Source organism: Poromitra crassiceps (assembly GCF_964638095.1).
Source record: "Poromitra crassiceps genome assembly, chromosome: 18".
NCBI classification, from domain to species: domain Eukaryota; kingdom Metazoa; phylum Chordata; class Actinopteri; order Beryciformes; family Melamphaidae; genus Poromitra; species Poromitra crassiceps.
Genome location: NC_139636.1, coordinates 11,770,563 through 11,788,062, shown reverse-complemented (window position 1 = coordinate 11,788,062; position 17,500 = coordinate 11,770,563). Strand labels below are relative to the sequence as shown.

At 45.1% G+C, this 17,500-nt stretch overlaps 1 protein-coding gene across 1 annotated transcript in view; it reads right to left on the bottom strand.

The window, feature by feature from the left end:
• LOC310792931 (NT-3 growth factor receptor-like) overlaps nucleotides 1-17,500 on the bottom strand; it is a gene marked incomplete at both ends in the record, with an annotated part of 132,354 nt that overhangs the window by 112,161 nt on the left and 2,693 nt on the right. The window contains one exon of the mRNA XM_083654695.1: nucleotides 12,622-12,800. Within this exon, the coding sequence (XP_083510821.1) occupies nucleotides 12,622-12,800 (179 nt within the window). The remainder of the gene's footprint in view (nucleotides 1-12,621; nucleotides 12,801-17,500) is intronic.

Below are 17,500 nucleotides of genomic sequence, written 5' to 3'. Positions count from 1 at the left end.
GATCTCTGTTACAGGCAGGCTCTACGCCTCCTCCTGACGAGGCATAGGAGTTACGCCTGGTCTTAGTGAAAATAAGGCTTAAGTCATCTTGGTGCAACCGGCGTAGCTGTTAGGTCGTAAAGTTACGACCAACTTAGCTTAAGACCAGTGTAAGACCAGTTGGTGCAACCGGCCCCTGGTGTACATTGCCTATGAGGACGAGAGGGAGGGAGACATTGCACATGCGCCAAATAGGGCAGGCGAGGCCACGCGGCAGCCGAGCTGCAGGCGCCAAGCAGCAGACACATACAGTCAATGGTAATTATGCATAATAAATCTCTATGTACTGTATCATCATGTGATCAGAGGCATCTGGCGTCTGCAGGGGAAGATGATTTAAGACTTTAGGACTAGAGAGTTTATTGAATTAAAGGTGACAAGGATTCAATTTCTACAATGCCTCGCCAGCTGCCAAAGAGCAAATGTAGTTTCCACCACGCTTTATTGCAACCAGCTTTATTGCAGGTTAGAGTTTATGGCCTTGCCTATTCAAAACGGACTTCTCTGTGTTCAGTTAATGCACTTAATTATTCACCAGACATTATTTTGCAGCTGTCAAAGGGGAGATGAATGGGCGTGGGCGTGGGGGGGGGCGGTGGGGGGGTATCTCAGGATTGAATCCAACCAGCAGGGGCGCTAGTTTGCACTTTACTGCTACATATCCAGTAAGTGATTTGTGAAACAGGCCCAGGGAGGGGTTTCCCAGTCGATGATGCGTTGGAAAAAGCCTGATCCGACTGCCAATCTCACAGTCGAATAGTCACAAAATGTGGCTATGAAACAAGGATCAGTCCATTCTGTACTGAATGTCTTGAGTTTACATAGAATTGCTTGGTTGGTCTCTCCCAGTGGATTGTGATATATTGCCTGCAGTATGTTGGTACAGTAGAAGTATCAGCCAAGTCCCATTAAACAAACAATCAAACCAGCTAATGCCAATGGATTTTCTGATTGCCAGATAGTCATATTAAAAGAGAGAGAGAGAGAGAGAGAGAGAGAGAGAGAGAGAGAGAGAGAGAGAGAATAGTATAATATTCGTATTGACCGGCCAAATCCGATTCAACTGACGGAATTCTGAATTGGGTAGAGCCCTTCTATATTCCCCCCTACAATGTTCTTGATAATCTATATTTCCCCTGTGGAGCAAAAACAAAAAACGAAATAAAGTCACATTGTATGAATGGATATTTTACAGAATGCTTCACATGATTACTAGTATACAGCAGCAGTAACACCATACAGATAGCACTGACCGTGCCACAATGCCTCGTGCGAGCTCCTAGTGTGTGCGTGTGTGTGTGTGTGTGCACGCGTGTGTATTTCTGATTCATTGTGATTGTGTGCAGCTTGCAAGGCGTCATCGATCAGTGTAACCTACACACTTCTGTATGTGGGAATACAATAGATCTAAGCAATAACATAGCTGAGGTTACACTGCAAGACTATTCCCCCCCATTGTAGGATAGGATTCTTCCCAGTTGGGCAGAGTCTGTCTTTGTCTACACTAGTCTGCAGTTGGCGTGGCCAGTCGGCACCAAAATCTGTAAGTGTGTGATGGGTACAGATTCTAATCGTCGAGTGTGTGATGGGAACAGACTACCTCCCGACACCAGTCGGAGCCACAACGATTATTAAACATGTTTGAATTTCCAAGCCGACTCTTGACAACTTGACAGGTCTGGCAACTCTCGACACCTTGGGGTTGGAGTGAGGGGGGTTTGGTTTAGGCACTGGTAACCACTCGGTTGGGTTTATGGGGTTTGGTTTAGGCACTGGTAACCACTTGGTTGGGTTTATGGTTTGGATCACTGGTAACCACTTGGTTGGGTTTATGGTTTGGATCACTGGTAACCACTTGGTTGGGTTTATGGTTTGGATCACTGGTAACCACTTGGTTGGGTTTATGGTTTGGATCACTGGTAACCACTTGGTTGGGTTTATGGTTTGGATCACTGGTAACCACTTGGTTGGGTTTATGGTTCGGATAGACAGAAAGAAATCTTCCCAGCCTCAGCCACCTCACCTCGTGTTGTCGGCCATTTAAAAACTAACCTATAAGAAATCAATAATAGCGGAAACTATTGATATTCTCAGACTGCATTAGTGCATTACTGAGCAAAATATTGACTTATTTAGCATTTTCATATTAGCAACCTTACAAAGTATGATGGACTCCAGCATTTTAATAATGACGTGAGCGCAGCATTGATTCTCAGTCATTGATGTTCTGTCTCCCTGTGTTTCATAAACAACTATGGCGGCCAGGCACATTAGGATGAAGGGAGGTCACACACTGTCTGTGTGTCTGTCTGTCTGTCTGTCTGTCTGTGTGTCTGTCTGTGTGTCTGTCTGTCTGTCTGTCTGTCTGTCTGTCTGTGTGTCTGTGTGTCTGTCTGTCTGTCTGTGTGTCTGTCTGTCTGTGTGTCTGTCTGTCTGTCTGTCTGTCTGTCTGTCTGTCTGTCTGTCTGTGTGTCTGTCTGTCTGTCTGTCTGTGTGTCTGTCTGTCTGTCTGTCTGTCTGTGTGTCTGTCTGTCTGTCTGTCTGTCTGTGTGTCTGTCTGTCTGTCTGTCTGTCTGTCTGTCTGTCTGTCTGTGTGTCTGTCTGTCTGTCTGTCTGTCTGTCTGTCTGTCTGTCTGTCTGTGGTGCACCTGTCTGTCTGTCTGTCTGTCTGTCTGTGGTGCACCTGTCTGTCTGTCTGTCTGTCTGTCTGTGGTGTGCCTGTCTGTCTGTCTGTCTGTCTGTCTGTGGTGCACCTGTCTGTCTGTCTGTCTGTCTGTGGTGGACCTGTCTGTCTGTCTGTCTGTCTGTCTGTCTGTCTGTGGTGCACCTGTCTGTCTGTCTGTCTGTCTGTCTGTCTGTCTGTCTGTCTATCTGTGGTGCACCTGTCTGTCTGTGGTGCACCTGTCTGTCTGTCTGTCTGTCTGTCTGCCTGTCATAGACTGTATAATATATGGACGTAGCCACCATGACATCACCCATTGGTTTGTGGACCCCCATTTTGAAGCCTTGAGTTTCACATTGTGACCTTTGCCACAATTCTTTTAAGCCAGACATGCACCAAAACAGTCTGCTTTATCCACTAATTTGACTCTAAATGGGAACATAATTTACAAAATGAACATCATGCTGTGTTGAAGAAGATAGTGATTTGTCCATAAACTCATTAGGAAAGTGTTTACTGAGGTCATAAATCAAGTGAGAACACGTTTCTTTCTGCTGTACATTTTAACATGACTCGCATTTGCAGCAAATGGCCATTTGAGGGACTGCAGTTTTTGGTACTTCCGTGTTGGACACATTTTTCAGTAGCGGATGTTGAGGCTTGGTTTGAACAGGTGACAGCTGGCAGGGCCCACAGTATAGGTTGAGGCGATGTCTCGTCATAGACGCTGGGTTAGCTGGCTGGGGGCATGGTCAGGGTGGGGTAAATCCTCCCGTTCTATCCATTCAGCAGAGTAAGTATTTAGCTGCTAGCCCAGCCCAGGCAGACATCGGAGATTTAACCCCCGCAGTAAACGCACATCTGAACAGACATCTATGTACCTGCTCTATATCCCCAATCCTGCAGTGTAGAGCCGCAGCACCTTCCTTTGGTGAGTCAGCCCATTGAGATATATGGGTGGTTTTACCCCACTTGCGCGCCAGCCGTATAACATTTTGTGGGCGTTCCCACACATGCCGACTGTCTCTATTGGCATCCACTCGTTTCGCTGAATGACTTCACTAGACACACTTCCAGTGAGGGCGGCCACAATGGTCTGTTTAGTCTCGCTTACATGAAATTTGACAGTGCACTTTCTCGGGTGCCCAGCGGCGGACCCGCCAAGTTTGAAGCCGATCGGATGAACGGATCTCGAGATAAACCTTTTTTATGTTGCCATAAAATGTCACTATGTCGCTATGAGTATGCGTGTGTCCGAATTGCGTGAAATTCGGCACCGCACTCTGTTAGATTATCAGCAGCGCACCCGCCAAATTTGAAGTCGATCGGACTAAAATTCTAAATGTCAAGAAGATCTGTTGTGCCCCTTTGCTCCCATTTTGACCCATATGGTCCAATCCTTTACACGCCCCGCCCCGCCCCCTCCCACACACACGCACGCACGCACGCACGCACACGCACACACACACACACACACACACACACACACACCCCACACACACACGCACACACGTCACATTGACATGGTGCATAATGGCTGCTAATGCTATTGGATATTTTAACATTGGGTATAAGTGCAGTCGCTCATTCATTCTGTTTATGCCTCAGGGTAAACTGGAGAGACAGAGACATATATATTTTTTAATATAGCCAATGTGAACGGGTAGGTCACAACATTGAGCACTCACCTTGTTTCATATCATAATAATAATTATCATAATTACGATGCAGAACACTCTTCAACAAAGCATTAAAAATCAAGAATTATGAACATGCTCAACTTGAATTATTTGACCATTTATGTAGCTTTTTAAACGTTACTATTCACATTGACATCAAGCACAGAATGGCAGGATGGAGTATTTAACTTGTTTTTTGTTGTTACAGAAAGCATTTTAAGATCTTTCAATTTGTCTCAAGCACATACTGAAACAAGTTATTGATATGTCTTGAAGTTAGTAAAAGAAGGCTAATATCACTGCAACTGCTGGCTGAACACCTGTGTGTGTGTGTGTGTGTGTGTGTGTGTGTGTGTGTGTGTGTGTGTGTGTGTGTGTGTGTGTGTGTGTGTGCGTGCGTGCGTGCGTGCGTGCGTGCGTGCGTGCGTGCGTGCGTGCGTGCGTGCGTGAAGAATATCGGCCGATATATCAATATCTGTATATTTTTTTACTTCCTACTGTAATATTGGCATCAGCCCCAAAAATCCCAGTATCGGTTGGGCCCTAGTTTTATTTTTTTATTTGATTTGTTTTACTATCATAATGATATATTGTGAAAAAATGTGGGCTCCTCTGGGTTGAATACACTGTCCATCAAATGCTTTCTGGCCATGTAAAACATGAGAAATCTCCCCAAAAATTGTTAGTACAAGGTTTTCACATAACAGCAATATAATCACCAACAGAGTTCTCTCTGATGCAGCAGCTTCTAATCTACACTGACAGAGACCGTGTCACATTATGACCTATTAGGCCTCCAAACAGGGAACTGTCCATCTATGGGGTGCTGATTTCAAACATCACTCTCCCCCTCCTCTCTCTCCTCCTCTCCTCTCCCCCTCCTCTCTCTCATCTCCTCTCCTCTCTCCCTCCTCTCTCTCATCTCCTCCTCTCCTCTACCCCTCCTCTCTCTCCTCTCCACCTCCTCTCTCTCATCTCCTCTCTCCTCCTCTCCTCTACCCCTCCTCTCTCTCCTCTCCTCTCTCCTCCTGTCCTCTACCCCTCTTCTCTCTCCTCTCCTCCTCTCCCCCTCTCTCTCTTCTCCTCTCTCTCTTCTCCTCTCTCTCTCTCTCTCTCTCTCTCTCACACACACACACACACACACACACAATTGGAATGTTTGGTGTACACTGCACATAATTTCAAAACTGTATTTGATTGTTTTTATTGCTTGTGATTGTTTGTATTGCTTGTGTTTGTGATTGTTTTTATTGCTTGTGTGGACCCCAGTAAGACTAGCAACCACTCTGTGGAAGCTAATGGGGATCCGAATAAAGAATAAAGAATAAAGAATCATTTGACATTTGTACGCATTGAAGAGAAGGGGCTGTCACATGACACACAACAGAAAATGTCATGTCCAATTGGTGCTGCAGTCACATGATGCAGGTTACGGCGAAGTAGCTGTGTGTGTGTGTGTGTGTGTGTGTGTGTGTGTGTGTGTGTGTGTGTGTGTGTGTGTGTGTGTGTGTGTGTGTGTGTGTGTGTGTGTGTGTGTGTGTGTGTGTGTGTGTTCATGCGCTGCACGCTCCCACACAGTGGTGGGTGGAAACGGCAGTGAAGCTGCCTCTCTGACTCTCTGCATGACAGCTTCTTCAATAAGCAAATATTATGTACTCGTGTATGTGTACAGTATGTACTGTATGTACTGTATGTATATACACATGTATACACACACAGGGTGTGTGTGTGCATATACTAGAAAGATTCCTAGGCTCACCCGCTGCGCGGCCTCGCCCATCCTGCAGCTTGCCCACTGCGCAGGCTCGCATACGCTGATGGTTGCTGAGAGTGTACATTTTGAATGTGCGTCTCTTACCAGGTATTGTGCTAGAGAATATTCTCTATTCAGTACAGTTTATTGAATCGTATATGGTTTATTGGATAACCCATAGGATTTTACAATAATGTTGTTGGATTTTGTTTCATCTTTCCAATTGTCAACGTAATGCGTTTTGTTTTCTCTGTCAGTTCTTTTCAGATGGGTTTTGGAGAGATGGTGGAGGTGTTGTATTTGGAGGAGGCAGGTTTCTCTGATGTTTCTCACAGGGTCTCTCTCTGGGCTGAGGCTGTTGGTTAGAGAAAGGATCTGTGATGATATAAGTCAGGATCAGCTTGTGCCAAGTGAGCCTGGAACTTCACTGATCTTTTGATCATGTGGAGAGAAAGAGGCTCTGCTCTACAGGCAGGGTTTGGACAGTTTCTGTGGACCAGGAGGATTTCCTTACAGCGGGGGTTGTCAAAGTCTGAGACTGTAGGCCTCCCAGCGGGATAAAGCTTAGAAAAATGTTCCTCCCTCGCTCAGATCCTGGATATACCTATGGGATCATGATTATGTTCTTTTATCCCATAGACATAGACACTCAACAAGTCGAGCCAAGACAGCCTGATATTGCTGTTCGACATACTTCGGACTACACCAAATACATCAAAAGGTCTGTCTGAAGACATTTAGTTGTTTCTGGAAAACTGTAAAAATCCCCAAAACTACGGTATCTCTGAACTATCTCTTTAACCAAATCACACACATTTAGGCTATTCTATGAGATATCCTTTTGATAATGTCATATTGTTTTCACTTCCGTTCACTAAGCCTCCCCTGAAACTGCTTGGAGCCCCCTTGGGGAGGCCCGCCTCCCACTTTGAAAACCTCTGCCTTACAGAATGTGTCCCATATGAGGTGTGCCTCTGCTTAATTAGGGGCCCCCACACTTCACTCCCAGACATAATGGGTTGAATTACACTGCTGAATAGTTTGAGCCACATTTTAAATGGGAAGATTGAATTTATTTAGTGAACGTCTAATGCTATATAGGCCCTGCATGCCTTATCTGTCAGGGAATCCTCTCCGGAGCCCTTTCTGTCTCTCCCTCTCTCTCTCCCCCCCCCTCACTCCTCTCTCTCTCCCTCCATCATCTCTCTCTCCCTCTCTCCCCCCTGCTCTCTCTCTCTCCCTCCCTCATCTCCCTCTCTCTCTCTCCCCCCTGCTCTCTCTCTGCCTCCCTCTCTCTCTCTACCCCCTGCTCTCTCTCTCTCCCTCCCTCATCTCCCTCCCTCTCTCTCCCCCCCTCACTCCTCTCTCTCTCCCTCCATCAACTCTCTCTCTCTCTCTCTGCCTCCCTCATCTCTCTCTCCCCCCTGCTCTCTCTCTCCCTCTCTCCCCCCTGCTCTCTCTCTCTCTCTCCCTCCGCTCCCTCCTCTCTCTCTCTCTGTCTCTTTGTTATAAAGAGATATTGACAATCTGGTCCTCTTCTCTTTACAGATACTAGTGTGATTATTGCTGCTGTGACTGTTTTTCTGCCGTTATATTTGTCCATGTGTCTCCTCTGTGCTGTGAGCATGTGATCCTAATGCAGCGCGATGTGTTGAGTGAGTCAATCTCGGGCTTCTAGCAGTTAACAGAAAGCAAGAAGACTTTAACATCCAGTGTATTTGATCAGTTTTAAGATATTCCATGTGTTGCCGAGTCATGGCCTGTTGATTAGCCACACTGTTCACCAGTGTATTTTCGACAAATAACCTCATTTTGTGCTCAAAGTAATAAAAAAAGCTGTTGCTAAAAAGTTGTGATGACGTATGACTCAATGGAACGCTATAGTCGCAGTAGCCAGCCGTAGATACGATACATCTACGTCTGGAACGCAACTCTGAAAAGTGGTTAAAGGCACTATTTCTAAGATTTTCGCCCACTAGATGTCCCACTGGAGCTGTAAAGTCAAAACGTAAACACAAACAGTCTACAAAACACAGCCACGGCTTCCCATGCCACCGTAAACACTCACATTGCTCTGATATAGCGTCTTCCATCTACACTATGCAACCCCAGACACTCGTCTGCCAGTGAGACATGCATAGCAAGCCGACATAGCGCATTGTAAACACAGACCAGGAAATACCAAACCGTGTCACTAACAGGCCTCGTCAAATGGTAAATGGACTGCATTTATATAGCGCTTTTATCCAAAGCGCTTTACAATGTGCCTACATTCACCCATTCACACACCGGAGGCGGCCAGCTGCCACGCAGGGTGCTGGCACAGCCATCGGGAGCAATTTGGGGTTCAGTGTCTTGCCCAAGGATTGACACTTCGACATGCAGACTGGAGGAGCCGGGGGATCGAACCACCGACCTTCTGGTTAGTGGTTAGTGGACGACACTCTCTACCTCCTGAGCCACAGCCGCCCCTCGTCAAATTAGAGGTAGAGGATATCTGAATGAGAATGGATTCTATTGCATGCCCACTTTATGCTAATCGCAGTATAAAGGCCTGAAAAATAACAACATGTTTTAAACGGCTAAACAGCCTAATGGCTAAAGTATCTGCTTCAGGCAATCTCTGCTTTGGCCACAGCTGTGTCTGTTTCTGTTGTGCATGACTGACAACAGCGTCAGCCAATCAGCAGCCGTGATTGTATTTCCAACTGGAGAAAAATCTTTTTGCACATGACGATGCCAGACCAAGAACAGCCAAATCCACAACTGTGGGAGTGGGCGTGGCTTGGAGGCTCTGGAGCCAGGCTAGTAGCCCGCGCAGCCTGAAGCCCATGGGCTCTTAGCATCTGTCACTAGAGCATCTTTTGGCTCATCGGAGAGTGAGGTTTACTCACGGCGCACAGCGCTAGTTTTGTAGCTCGCTTCTTTCCCTTTCTGAAAATCACAATGAAAAAAACGTATCAACGCTTCAAAAGTCATAAAAGTGGTCCTCATTTGGTCAAATCAAACCCCTTCCAAATGCTCTGTCCCACCTCTCTACCCTGTTTCACTCTAAATGCATCACGATAAGGTGTCACATACTGTGTTGTAGGACATTTCAGCTCACCTTTAAGTAGATCACACCTAATTTGCATATTTAAACAAAACATTTCAGCCAACTAAGACAAATAATTGTCTTAATGTAAGTAATCAACTGGGGAAGTTTCATGGTGATAATTAGTTTAAAAAAAAGACCCTATTCACCTGCCATGTCTCACCTTAAAAGTCTTTTTCACTGATACATAGGATCCCTATACGCCTATTAACCTTATTAGCACTGAAACAAAAGTAGACCATACTGGGCCAAGCAGGGACGCAGTGGAGGGCAAACCTCCAGAATAGAGTTTATTCACTTATGTAGGTGAGTGGTAGGACGTCCTATCAAAGTGATGTAGCCTACTGTATATTAAAAGAGGATAGGGTTGTTTAAGTGGGTAGATTAATGGTTTTCTGAACATAATTATACATTTTTGTCTTATGATGATCACCAATATATAGAGAGAGGGCCAAAGTCCACCTCTTCCGGGTTAGGCATACGAACCAAAGGATTTCATCCGCCATTTATTTTTCCATAGACATTTCGTAAAACGCTTATAAAAATAGTTGTACTTGGTCAAACCAAGTGATTCAGCTAGATTTACAATCAGGAGAGTCCTGAATAACATTTCACTAGGACCAAAAACTACAAAGAGAGAGGCAGATTTAAGATGTGTGTGTGTGTGTGTGTGTGTGTGTGTGTGTGTGTGTGTGTGTGTGTGTGTGTGTGTGTGTGTGTGTGTGTGCGTGCGTGCGTGCGTGCGTGCGTGCGTGCGTGCGTGCGTGCGTGCGTGCGTGTGCGTGCGTGTGTATTTTGCTGTCTGAATAACATGCTACCCAGATCAGACGGCGTGGGGATCAAAGTTTCCGTTACAAACAAAAACAAAAATCAGTGCCAGTCAACGTGTCCACCAGATTTCGGTCTCCCGGACAGATGCGATAAATCTGTTTATTAAGCGTAAAAACAATTGATAGCAGCAGGCTATAGCCTCAAACCCATTAAGATATTTGGGTTTTTATGGCTTTATGTGTTCTTCTCATGTCAATAAATAAATAAAATAAATAAATCTGGGCTTCGGGTTAGGGAATACCATTTTGTTCTTTCTTTACAGATATTTGGATGACTGTTGACGGTGCAGAGAAAGTGACATTAGAGATTTGGGCTCGTGAGTGACTGGTTTTGATCATCAAAGGAAAGAGATGCTCTCAGGCCTGGGCTGCTCTCACCATCAAAGGACAGAAGAGAAAGACATGACAATGCAGGCAACCTCTGAGGCAATGCCTTCCTGCTGCAGCCCTGCAGCTCTCTCCAAAATCACCACAAAATCATCTTCTAATGGCTCACTCCAAGACAAATGGCCTTAGAGATGAAACGGTATGAACATTTTATATCACAATTATAGTGACCAAAATGATCACGTGTATCAGTACTATCACGGTATTGTTAAAATGTGCTGAAAATGTTCAAAAAGTTCTCATTTCACCAAGGCTGCGCGCCTGTGTCTGAGAGACTGTTGCTAACGGTAAATGGTAAATGGACTGTAGAGCACATTTTATATAGTCTATCGACTACCCAAAGCGTTTTTACATGAATACCTCACATTCACCCATTCACACACCCACGCCGTCTGCAGCCATGCAAGGTGCCAACTGCTCATCGCGAGTAGTTAGGAGTTGTCTTGCTCAAGGACACGTCGGCACGCTACCGGGAGGAGCCAGCCTCGAGCCGGGAACCTTCCGATTCCCAGGCGACAGCTCTACCTCCTGAGCTAAATGCCGCACCCATGGACAGAGTTTGCCGTGTTCTTCCAAGCGCTGTAATCAAACACGGTCAATTAAAAGGTGAAACTGCATTACTAACTGTCAGGAATTTTATCACGGTTTATTATTACACCGGTAATCGTTTCATCCCTACGGCCTAAACTTCCAATCATACGGAACTACGGATCAATTTACATGAAGGAAAACCGAGAGGTTTCAGAGCAATTTGGCTAAAATGTGAGACAGGCCTGCTGTTAATGAGATGTAGTGGAAACAGAGTATCAAATGGATGCAGCCTACATTCTAAAGAAGGACTTTAATGGAAGGGCAGCAGAACTTAATATTTTTCTTTTCTCATAATATGGTTGTTTGTGTGATGATGGTCAGTCATGCAGTAGTTGGCCCTGGTTTTCTGCTCTCATGTCTCCAGGCTTATTTCCATGCTACAGCTTTTGAAAGGTAATAAGGCTGGAGCAGTCAGTGTCACAGTTCAACCTGATCTCACCGAATCTCATACAAATACCACGGTATAGTTTCAAAATGCATGCGTTTAGGCTGCAAAAGTACAATTTCACGTGAAGTTTATACGTATATACGGCTCCCCCAGGCTTCCCCATGGCATCTCAAACAATGTTAAGATTAGGCAATAAAAGCAACTTTTAGGTTTAGTTGGGTATGGGCAGCTGGCTGGGGATGGGGATTGGGTTTGGGTCGGGGTTATAAACGGTCCCGCTTCGGGAAGCGAACCTGCTCTCTCGTCATGAAGAGCTGGACAAGTTGCAAGTCTGGGACTTTATCCACTCGTACACCCCACCCCAACTCCCTTTTATAATAGATTTTATTGACATTTTATACACCAAACAACTAATTCATTAATCGAGAAAATAATCGACAAATGAGTCGACAATGAAAATAAATGTTAGTGCTGCTTGTGACATCCCTATGGCTTTGACTGACAACTGTACATTTAACGTTTGTACTTTGTAAAATACCGAGATGGGATAAGGCTTTAGCCTACGTACTCAGCCTAAAAATACCAAGATATGATTTTTGGTCCATATCGCCCACACCCAGCCAACTCCTACAAATAAAAACATGAGACCAAGCCCACACAGAGCCATACAGTTTTCCTTGTATCTACGTAATAGTGTCAATGAAGATGTTAAAAAATACACCCCCCCCCCCCCCCCACATAGAGCCATACAGTAGCTGTGGAATCCACTCCAGACCATGAGACTACTAGAGCCAGAGCTGTGATCTAATCAACTAATCAACAGATTAATCGCAATAACAATAATCATTACGTGTGACATTGCATTTGTAGCTTGCTTACAACTGAACATTTAACCCACTTGGTAGAAAATAGCCTACTGAGATAGCCTACTACACACGATTCAGCCTAAAAATACCGAGATGTGATTTTTGGTCCATATCGCCCAGCCTTAAAAACTCCATCTGAGACTAAAAGCTGATCGACATTTTTCATCCTTTTGTGACATTTTATAGACGAAACAAAAACAACTAATCAATTATTCAAGAAAATAATCCGATTATTAATCGATGTTCAAAATTGCAGCTCTAAAAGGATGATTGAAACTCCATTTTACAAATAAAGCCATAAGCCCACACATTCATACAGGATAGCTACTCACATGGAGGTGATGTTCTGGAAGAGGTCCTCGATGTTCTGCCCGCTGCTGTTGGCCGCGCTCCCCGGGCCCTGGAAGCTGAGCAGCGGGAAGAACTTGCCGGTGTCCGACTTGTTGCAGTAGATGTCCTGCGGGGAGCAGGTGCAGGTGGGCGGGCAGTCCAGCACGGAGCTCCGGTAGAGCTGACAGAGGGTGAGACAGAGGAACACAAGCCGCCAGCAGCACCACAGCCTCGGGGGACGACCACCAGAGACCCCCGGTACATCCATGCTGTCCGTGCGGGTCAAGCGCCCAGAAAAGACCCCCCAAAAAACGAGTCAGAAAATCCTATTTCTCAAGCCGAGATCCGCGTATCCACGCATACGTATGGCTATGTGCGTGTGCGTGCGTGTGGATGGATGCATGCATGTGTGTGTATGTGCATAACCAATTGTTTTGCTTTAATTTTTGGATGGCATGTTAGAATGATAACCTGTGCGCGCGCGTGTGTGCGCGCGCGTGCGTGTCGTCGTTTTGTCAAAGATGTTGGTGATGCCAGTCACGCTCGTTCTGCTCGTTTAAAAGCCAGAAGAAAAACGTGAAGAAAAGCAGGAAAATCCCCAAATATTCCCGTTAGAATGACACGGAGCGTTCTGTCCCGTTCTCTCTCTCTCTCCTTCTAACCCCTCTTCTCGTTTTATGTCATCCCTCCATCTCTCTCTCTCTCTCTCTCTCTCTCTCTCTCTCTCTCTCTCTCTCTCTGCGCTGTTGCTGCTGCCTGTGTGTGTGTGTGTGACTGGGGGAATGGTGAAGAGACGTGCTGTATGGAGAGAGAAAGAGAGCGAGAGGCTCCATCCTCCAAGTTCCAAGTTCCACCTACTGGGCAGTGTGGAAACTGACACACACACACACACACACACACACACACACACACACACACACACACACACACACACACACACACACACACACACACACACACACACACACACACACACAATAACAATATTTTGGAATAGCCTAATGATCTTTTTTAGGCTACATGAAAATGGTCCAATTTAACGACATCGAATATCGGCACAAAATATCGGCTATCAGAAGCTTTAATCGAAATCAGTATACGCGCGCGAAAACTCGCATAGGGCCCGACGGGAAGGGGCGGGACTTTGGCTCTCCATTAGTGTGCTGCCTGTACTTACAATCTATGGTCAGGTTCCAAACCTCTCACCGCTCCCTCCGCTCCTCCACCAGTGCGGGACGCCTCGCCCCTCCTTCGCTATGGGGGCTCAAAAGTCGCTCATCCCGATCGCGACTCTTCTCGTCCCTGGCACCGCAATGGTCAGGACGGCCGCTTCACTGCCAATCTTTCGGCAAAAACTTAAAACACACCTTTTCAGGCTCCACCTGGCCCCTTCTTGAACTAACATCTTTCTAAAAAAAAAAAAAAACTTTACCACTATTTCTTCAGAAGTTGTAGCTGTCATAGACTGTGTTGCATAGTTGATTGCTCTATTGCTGACAAAAATGTGTTATTGTAAGTCGCTTTGGACAGAAGCGTCTGCCAAATGACGAAATGTAATGTAAAAAGCCATGTAGTCACTGTGTGCAATGCAAACAGAGGCACTCTGGGATATGAGAGACAGAGGAGAGAGACACAGAGAGAGACAGACAGGCAGACAGACAGAGGGAGACAGAGAGAGAGAGAGAGACAGAGACAGAGAGACAGAGGAAACCAATGTATGGGCATGCGGAGAGAAAGGAGAGAGGAGCGAAGAAGAGTGAGCTTTGAAATCAGCACCCCATAGATGGACAGTTACACACAAGCATGAGGGATTCAAACCAAACAACCAATCGAAGAGCAGGAGAAAGCCGTGTCTGTGATGAATGTTGAATTACAATAACCGATAACAATTTTAACAATCCATCGACTGTAGAATAATGTATGGACATCAAGTCTCCACTTCCTACCTCTATGCAAAAGCAAAGACAATGGGTTTCAAGCAAGATGGCCCAACTTCAACTCACTTCATGCAGTAGAGTCGGGCTGAGCCCCCTCAGCCGTGTCGCTGTCTCACGGAGGTTTGAGAGTGGCTGTCACAGCTAATTATCTTCTTCAATCTATTAAATCATATCACTGTAGCTTTGCTAGATAGCTTGCCAAATGTTAAAGCCAAGGGGCACTGCAATGGAAAAAAAAAAGCGGATTTATTTTACACATGATCTCACACATATCCGAAACCTGTAAACAGTTTTGCAGACATTCATTTAGTTTGCCGGTTATTGAGAGTTGAGTTGATTTTGGTTAAGTTGTGGACCAGTGTTGTCATTGTGCATGAATGACATCACTGGCCCACATCCTAATTCAACTCAACTCTCAATATCTGTCACACTAAATGATTGTCTGCAGTTTTCAGATATGTGTAATCATGTGCAAAATAAATCTGCATTGTTTTTCAGTGGAGTGTCCCTTTAAACAGTTTTCAGAGAGAAAGACAGAGAACTTCAGCAGAACATGACGTGGCCAACTTAAACCTAGATACTCTCAAACAAACAGGTAGCTCAATAAATGCAGGTCACGTCACTTTTTTGTCTTTCTTTTGACCTATTCTAAAAAACAGTTGGTCACGCCTGCATTGCAGTGTGCTGCAGAAAACCCATGTCCTATCTTTTTTTCTACCATAACTGACAACTGGTGTTGCCTTCCAACAGCAGAGCAAATTCTCATGATTATAGTACAAACTTTGTACGGTCTCGGGTTAGGTGGTCTCGACTCCAACACTAGTACAAACTAGTACATTGATTAGGCGATTTGGCATATCATCTGGCAGAACTGGCAGAACCACATCCCATATAGATCATTCCAAGGATGTGTGTCAGTTGGGAAATCACCCAGCTTTTCCTTTGTCAGCCTGTTTGGAGATACCAGGTTCCTGTAGGACAATGATGATGTGTGAAACGCCCCCTCGAAATAGGATTGTACCTTCAGGCGACGCTTGGGGCGGCCACCTGAATGACCTGTCGTATTCCCAGAATAAGCTTCAATCAACACGTTTACTTGATGCTGTTACTGAGACCAAACTGACAGATGGGACGATTCTTGGTGGCACTGATCTCACCCTCATGAATAATTGCATGTGAAAAGGCACAAAGGTACAAATGTTGGCTGCTGCTGGACTGAAATTGAATTTGTAACCTGCAGTCGAGGTACAGTGTTGCGTTGTAATCTGCAGTCTAGATGCAGTGTTGCGTTGTACTTGTAACCTGCAGTCTAGATTAGGGGTGTGCCACCTTAGGCACCTCACGATTCGATTTGATTACGATTAAGGGTGCTACGATTCGATTATTAAACGATTATTACAATTATTACGATTAATCACGATTTTCGATGCATCTTTTTCACCAAACAGGATTTTTTTTAAGCAAGGTATATTTGTCAGTATCCATTAATTAAAGTAAACAAACAAATGTACCTCCATTATCTTCAGTTGCGACTGAAGTCCACGCATCACATGTTACAGCCACCCTGCATGCTTTCTTCAGTGATTCCAGTTTCCAGTACTTCGGTTTTGGTCTCGTTTTACAGTTAAGGAACTGCTTTCCGGGCGAAATACCGTATTTTTTGCAAATAAAGAAAAAAAAAATGCAAATCGATAATCGAACATTGTGAATCGATTTTAATCGTCACGTGACTCATCGCGATGCATCTAAAAAACGATTAATCGGCACACCCCTAGTCTAGATACAGTGTTGCGTTGTAACCTGCAGTCTAGATACAGTGTTGCGTTGTAACCTGCAGTCTAGATACAGTGTTGCGTTGTAACCTGCAGTCTAGATACAGTGTTGCGTTGTAACCTGCAGTCTAGATACAGTGTTGCATTGTAACCTGCAGTCTAGATACAGTGTTGCGTTGTAACCTGCAGTCTAGATACAGTGTTGCGTTGTAACCTGCAGTCTAGATACAGTGTTGCATTGTAACCTGCAGTCTAGATACAGTGTTGCGTTGTAATCTGCACTCTAGATATAGTGTTGCGTTGTAACCTGCAGTCTAGATACAGTGTTGCATTGTAACCTGCAGTCTAGATACAGTGTTGCGTTGTAACCTGCAGTCTAGGTACAGTGTTGCGTTGTAACCTGCAGTCTAGATACAGTGTTGCATTGTAACCTGCAGTCTAGATACAGTGTTGCGTTGTAACCTGCAGTCTAGATACAGTGTTGCGTTGTAACCTGCAGTCTAGATACAGTGTTGCGTTGTAACCTGCAGTCTAGATACAGTGTTGCGTTGTAACCTGCAGTCTAGATACAGTGTTGCGTTGTAACCTGCAGTCTAGATACAGTGTTGCATGTGAGTACATGAGTCACAACATGTGATGTCTTAGACTAATTTCAATCATTAAGACTATCTGCAGCCAACGCCCAGTTCAGGTTATATCACCCCATTCATTCCTATGCACATCCCCTTACATACATGCCTCTCTCCCCGTCCATTCACAGTCACCCACGCTTCCCTCTCTGGCAATAGCCAATCAGCTCAAGCCTTTCCTTTCCCTCACTTTCCAATATCCAATCAGCCCAAGCTATTCCTTTCCCTCGCTGAGCCAATCACCTAATATTATTATTATTAAATACCTAATTATAAGCAGTTCAGCATATTAGAGGCCCTGTGTTTTACTATGTTGTTACTCACAGGTATGTGCTGTCAGTCACCCTCAGTTGCTGTGATCTTCATCACTGAAGCAGTTGTTTTGCCCCACCTCCACACCTGCCACCACCAATGTCATGACTCCTGAAGAACACCCTATGGGGGGATTCTGTATCCTATAGATCACTAACGCCCTCCTCTCACATCTCAGGAGCATCATATCATGGAGTCATACACCAAACTTAATTTGTTTATTGTATCATT